At 41.6% G+C, this 7,369-nt stretch overlaps 1 protein-coding gene across 3 annotated transcripts in view; it reads right to left on the bottom strand.

The window, feature by feature from the left end:
- bcam (basal cell adhesion molecule (Lutheran blood group)) overlaps nt 1-7,369 on the bottom strand; it is a 179,404-nt gene that overhangs the window by 60,111 nt on the left and 111,924 nt on the right. For all 3 annotated transcript variants that reach the window (XM_061915021.1, XM_061915022.1, XM_061915023.1), the window contains exon 3: nt 3,681-3,897. In XM_061915021.1, coding sequence (XP_061771005.1) covers nt 3,681-3,897 — 217 coding nt within the window. The remainder of the gene's footprint in view (nt 1-3,680; nt 3,898-7,369) is intronic.

Below are 7,369 nucleotides of genomic sequence, written 5' to 3'. Positions count from 1 at the left end.
TCTGGGCCCGAGATTATCTAAGATGGACTGATGCAAAGTGGAAAAGTGTTCTGTGGTCTGACGAGTCCACATTTCAAATTGTTTTTGGAAATATTCGACATTGTGTCATCCGGACCAAAGGAGAAGCGAACCATCCAGACTGTTATCGACGCAAAGTTCAAAAACTAGCATGTGTGATGGTATGGGGGTGCATTAGTGCCCAAGGCATGGGTAACTTACACATCTGTGAAGGCACCATTAATGCTGAAAGGTACATACAGGTTTTGGAACAACATATGCTGCCATCTAAGCGCCGTCTTTTTCATGGACGCCCCTGCTTATTTCAGCAAGACAATGCCAAGCCACATTCAGTACGTGTTACAACAGCGTGGTTTCGTACTAAAAGAGTGCCGGTACTTTCCTGGCCCGCCTGCAGTCCAGACCTGTCTCTCATGGAAAATGTGTGGCGCATTATGAAGCGTAAAATACGACAGTGGAGACCCCGGACTGTTGAAGGACTGAAGCTCTACATAAAACAAGAATGGGAAAGAATTCCACTTTCAAAGCTTCAACAATTAGTTTCCTCAGTTCCCAAACGTTTATTGAGTGTTGTTAAAAGAAAAGGTGATGTAACACAGTGGTGAACATGCCCTTTCCCAACTACTTTGGCACGTGTTGCAGCCATGAAATTCAAAGTTAATTATTATTTGCAAAAATAAAAAATAAAGTTTATGAGTTTGAACATCAAATATGTTGTCTTTGTAGCATATTCAACTGAATATGGGTTGAAAAGGATTTGCAAATCATTGTATTCTGTTTATATTTACATCTAACACAATTTCCCAACTCATATGGAAACGGGGTTTGTATTATTCTCCCAGAGCGGGGCCAAAATGCGGAAGTTTGGAATAGCGATGGAAGACTTTGCTGTGACGTCTTTTTAAAGTCAAGTTAAAGTAGCAATGATAGTCACACACCCTGGGAGCTGAGGAGAGCAGTGGGCAGCAGCGATGGCCACGGCCGGGAATAATTTTTGGTGCTTTAAACCCCAATTCCAACTCTTGATGCTGAGTGCCAAGCAGGGAGGTAACAGGTCCCGTTTTTATAGTTTTTGGTATGATTCGGCCGGGGTTTGAACTCACAACCTGCCGATCTCAGGGCGGACACTCTAACCACGAGACCACCGAGTAGGTTTTTTTTATCGGCCGTGCGAAAGTCATGGAACATGGGGTTTTCCCCAACACAAAATCATTGAAATCCAGGGTAGAAGGTAACACTTTTAATTTGAAAAGGCAGTATTCATCCAGGCCACGCTGGATGTTGTAAGTGCGTCGTCATGGCGATGTAGTGTGTGTATGCAAGTGCAGCAGCGTCTTCTTCCTGGCTGGATGTGAATATTCATCTGTAGATAAAACCTTGTTTTACATCTTAGTATAACCGCCGTTATTTCTAATGTAGGGGTGTATGGTTTACAGGTACTAGTATAGTCCCGCCATACCAATGAATCATATTCAGTACTATACCGCCTCTAAAAAGTACCGGTCCCCACTTTTTTTTTTTAATAAATAAATAAAACTTTGTTTCATGTCTTAGTATAACCGCTCTCATGTTTGATGTAGAGTTGTATGGTATACCGGTACTAGTATAGTCCCACGATACCGATGAATCCTATTCGGTACTATACCGCCTCTAAAAAGTACTGGTCCCCCCCTTTTTTTAAATAAAATAAATAAAACTTTGTTCCACGTGTTAGTACAACCGCCCTTATGTCTGATGTAGGGTTGTACAGTATACCGGTACTAGTATAGTCCCGCGATACTAATGAATTTTATTCGGTACTATACCGCCTCTAAAAAGTCCCGGTACCCCCCTTATTAAGAAAAATAAATATATACAACTCTATTTCACGTCTTAGTATAACCGCCCTTATGTCTGATGTAGGGTTGTACAGTATACCGGTACTAGTATAGTCCTGCAATACTAATGAATCATATTCGGTACTATACCACCTCTAAAAAGTACCGGTACCCGCCTTTTAAAAAAAAAATAAAAATAAATAAAACATTGTATCACGTCTTAGTATTATCGCCCTTATGTCTGATGTAGGGTTGTACGGTATACTGGTACTAGTATAGTCCCGCGATACTAATTAATCATATTCGGTACTATACCACCTCTAAAATGTACCGGTACCCGCCTTTTAAAAAAAATAAATAAATAAATAAAACATTGTATCACGTCTTAGTATTATCGCCCTTATGTCTGATGTAGGGTTGTACGGTATACCGGTACTAGTATAGTCCCGCGATACTAATTAATCATATTCGGTACTATACCACCTCTAAAAAGTACCGGTACCCCCCCCCCCCGTTTTAAAAAAAAAAAATAAAAATAAAACTTTGTATCACGTCTTAGTATAACCGCCCTTATGTCTGATGTAGGGTTGTACTTTATACCGGTACTAGTATAGTCTCGTGATACTAATGAATCATATTCAGTACTATACCGCCTCTAAAAAGTACCGGTACCCCCCTTATTAACAAAAATAAATAAATACAACTCTATTTCACGTCTTAGTATAACCGCCCTTATGTCTGATGTAGGGTTGTACTTTATACCAGTACTAGTATAGTCCCGCGATACTAATGAATCATATTCAGTACTATACCGCCTCTAAAAAGTACCGGTCCCCCCCCTTTTTTTAAATTAATTAATAAATAAAACTTTGTTTTACGTCTTAGTATAACCACCTTTATGTCTGATGTAGGGTTGTACTTTACACCAGTACTAGTATAGTCCCGCGATACTAATGAATCATATTCGGTACTATACTGCGTCTAAAAAGTACCGGTCCCACCCCCCTTTTTTTAAAATTAATAAATAAATAAAACTTTGTTTTTCGTCTTAGTATAACCACCTTTATGTCTGATGTAGGGTTGTACAGTTTATTGGTACTAGTATAGTCCGGCGATACTAATGAATCATATTCGGTACTATACCACCTCTAAAAAGTACCGGTACCCGCCTTTTAAAAAAAAAAAAAAAAAAAAAATTAAATATTGTATCACGTCTTAGTATTATCGCCCTTATGTCTGATGTAGGGTTGTACGGTATATCGGTACTAGTATAGTCCCGCGGTACTAAAGAATCATATTCGATACTATACAGCCTCTAAAAAGTACCGGTAACCGCCCGTTTTTAAAAAAAATAAACAAAATAAAACTTTGTATCGCGTCTTAGTATAACCGCCCTTATGTCTGATGTAGGGTTGAACGGTATACCGGTACTATTATAGTCCTGCGATACTAATGAATCATATTCGGTACTATACCGCCTCTAAAAAGTACCGGTACCCCCCGCGCTTTTAAAAAAAATAAACAAAATAAAACTTTGTATCACGTCTTAGTATAACCGCCCTTATGTTTGATGTAGGGTTGTATGGTTTATTGGTACAAGTATAGCCCCGCGATACCAATGAATCATATTCGGTACTATACCGCGTCTAAAAAGTACCCCCCCCTTTTTTTAATTAATAAATAAATAAAACTTTGTTTTACGTCTTAGTATAACCACCTTTATGTCTGATGTAGGGTTGTACGGTATACCAGTACTAGTATAGTCCCGCAATACTAATGAATCATATTCGGTACTATACCCACCTCTAAAAAGTGCTGTCCATAACGCAATGAATGTGTACTCACAGAATACTTTGAGGTTAGTTGCGGCTTCTCCGGTGCCATGAGGTCCGGCGGTGACCTGGCAGATGTAGACCAGCTCGTCGGAGGGTCTGACCGACGTGATGGTCAGAGCGAAGTCCTCGTCGACGCTCACCCGGCCGCTCAGCGGGGTGCCCTGCTCGCTTTTAGTCTCGCCACCCTCGGTGCGGTAAGCGACTCGCTTCCTGATTCCCTGCTCCTCCTTAGAAGGGAAAGAAAACATTAAAAGGCAGCCTATTATGCAAAGGATCTTTTAATGATCTTCAAACTGGAATATGTCCCGAGAGACTAGTTCTGGGCCACAGACATTAGACACCTAACACTTTCAAGGAGGAACTCAGCTAAATGCGGAGCTTTTAATATTGTTTCAAATATTCAAATATATGTTTCATCATTTTCTGAATATCTCGATATTTTTAGGCCATGTCACGATACACGATATATCCATCCATCCATCTTCTTCCGCTTATCCGAGGTCGAGTCGCGGGGGCAGCAGCCTAAGCAGAGAAGCCCATACTTCCCTGTACCCAGCCACTTCGTCCAGGTCCTCCTGGGGGATCCCGAGGCGTTCCCAGGCCAGGCTGGAGACTTAGTCTTCCCGAACCACCTCATCTGGCTCCTCTCCATGTGGAGGAGCAGCGGCTTTACTTTGAGTTCCTCCCGGATGGCAGAGCTTCTCAGCCTATCTCTAAGGGAGAGACCCGCCACACGGCGGAGGAAACTCATTTGGGCCGCTTGTACCCGGGATCTTGTCCTTTTGGTCATGACCCAAAGTTCATGACCATAGGTGAGGATGGGAACGTAAATCGACCGGTAAATTGAGAGCTTTGCCTTCCGGCTCAGCTCCTTCTTTACCACAACGGATCGATACAGCGTCCGCAATACTGAAGACGCCGCACCGATCCGCCTGTCGATCTCACGATCCTCTCTTCCCTCACTCGTTAAGTGAGGTGAATTATATTTATATAGCGCTTTTCTCTAGTGACTCAAAGCGCTTTTCATAGTGAAACCCAATATCTAAGTTACATTTGAACCAGTGTGGGTGGCACTGGGAGCAGGTGGGTAAAGTGTCTTGCCCAAGGACACAACGGCAGTGTCTAGGATGGCGGAAGTGGGAATCGAACATATGTTGGCACGGCCACTCTACCAACCGAGCTATACCGCTCCGACTCTGAGGTACTTGAACTCCTCCACTTGGGGCAGGGTCTTCTCCTCCTAAAAAATTGTAGGCTTCTTCACGCGACGAAGCCGGCCTACTTCACCACAGTCCGCAGTCTATTGCCCTAGTCTGTAGTCTATTGAGATGGAGATGTGGCGACAGGCCAAATTACACTGTTCCTTACACCCCACCCTAGCCCCTTCCCCGTCCGTCCGCCTTCACCCTGGAGAGACACCACCTTAACTAACACATATATATATATAGATATATATATATAGATTCACCTGGTCAGAACATTAGGTACAACTACACGCCTGCTATTAGCAGTATTTCTGTCACTGTCACACATTTGGTGTTATTGTGCACATGCCAAGATTATATGAAAATTAGGGGTGGGCAAATTAATGCGTTAATTACGCGTTAACTCATCAATCTATTAACGCCAACAATTATTTTATCGCACATTTGCGTATGTTGTTTACATGCTTTTATTTTGTTAACGCCTTTTCTTAACAAGATGGCATCTCCCGGATGTTCTTCGGCGTGGAGGGGCTCTTGGTAAAGATGGAACATTTGGCAAGAATACCGGACAATTCTGCAAATTTCCTGGCTGGCTTACAGCGTGGTCACTCCGGGATCACTTACGACCGCCAGACAATTCTGGATGTGGATGGATCGGGCCGTTTTGGACTGAATGAGGCGTGCTTGCTAGACCGGCTAGCTAGCATGGGAATACTTTGCCGGCTACATCCAGCGGCCTGTGAAGCAGCGGAGTATATGTGTTGTCTGTCTATTTATGAATAATGCAGACCAGGAGTGTTGGCTGAGTTCTTAACGTTTGCTTTCAGAGCGTGCATATCACAACATACAAGATGCCGTCATGGCGACACAACCTATACCGGGCTACCGCGCATGCTCCTCACTCCTGTTGCATGCTGGGTAGGGTATTTCTTTTATTCCCTGGCTCATAACATCACAATATAGTACCATGTATATGATGCCTTCAGTTTATCAAAGCACCAAGCAAACAATCTGAAGATTCCCATCATATCAATTCCTAGATATGGTCATAATTATTTTAAGTGCACTACGCATAATAAACACAACATTATTCATATTGCTACTACGGATAATTTGATCCAAAATTCCCTAAAACAGCCCACTACCTATAATATAGGTTTTTTAAACATAAGATCCCTGATAAAAAAAAATGTTTCTGCTGTTACCTCAGAAATTGCCTGTTCAGATGTTATGATTGTGGCTCAGAGATTTGTATGTAGATTATATTTATTTTCCATAACAAACAGGATAACTTAAATACCCTGGCAGTGGCAATAAGCTTAAATGTTTGTATTTACATTTTTGGAGTTGATTTTCATAAAATATGCTATTTAGCTGCTACTGTTTAACAAGGACTGATTTAAATTGTGTTTGCACAACAAATGTTTTGGCGCTTTTGTTCATGTGGGAGAATATTCCAATAAAGCTGCACTACACACTACTTTTGAATTCATTATTGGGCTTTGCGTATACAATGCAGTTAATCGTGATTAATCGGAGAAATAGTGCGATTAACTTCGATTAAAATTTTTAATCGTTGCCCAGCCCTAATGAAAATACTACTTCATCCTGGAGATATTCAATAATATCGGCAGGCCGATAAATGCTTTAAAATGTAATATCGGAAATGATCGGTATCGGTTTTAAAAAGTAAAATTGATGACTTTTTAAAACGCCGCAGGACAGAGCAGTTGCGTCCCCCCGTCAGCCCCCCCCCCCTCTCCCACACACCACACAGGAGTTGCAGCACGACCGCAGCATGAAAGGTTTACCGGCGACGCTTGATGACCTCATCAAACCGCATCGAGCGTAGCATAACAAAAACAGGAGTGTGTTGTTGCCGGTGCTGGAGCCGTGGCTAACAAACGAGCTCGCTCGGTGACTGACTAACGACACCATGTCTACGGTTTGGGATTATTATAAAGTGTGTCCGACGGATAAAAAAACCTGGCAATTTACAATGACTACAAAAATTTGGTTACGCGAGGAGGAACCAAGACGTTTCCCTTTTATACGAGTAATTTGATCTCCCACCTCTTCGAGATTCATAAGGAGATACACCATGAATAAGAGCGGAAGATGGATGGAAAGCAAACACCGGAAAAAAGTAGTAGCACACACAGCTCCAGTCCTAATCAAAAAAAGTTATTCAATTCAATCCAACACGACTATCCAACAATGCAACATTTTTAAGTCATACTTAAAATGTAAAAAACGACATAACTTCAACTTTGATCTTGAATCTTAATTGTTTTCCTACAGTATCTCAATTTTAGTTGATTTTGAACACCAAAGGAGGACTGAAGTCAGCGGTCAAAGGGGAACATTATCACAATTTCAAAAGGGTTACAAACAATAAAAATCAGTTCCCAGTGGCTTGTTGTATTTTGTTGAAGTTTTTTTCAAAATTTTACCGGTCCCGGAATATCCCTAAATAAAGCTTTAAAGTGCCTTA

This window comes from Nerophis ophidion, linkage group LG11 (genome assembly GCF_033978795.1).
Source record: "Nerophis ophidion isolate RoL-2023_Sa linkage group LG11, RoL_Noph_v1.0, whole genome shotgun sequence".
NCBI classification, from domain to species: domain Eukaryota; kingdom Metazoa; phylum Chordata; class Actinopteri; order Syngnathiformes; family Syngnathidae; genus Nerophis; species Nerophis ophidion.
The sequence above is the reverse complement of the archived record's forward strand: the minus strand, read 5'-3'. Positions and strand labels throughout refer to the sequence as shown.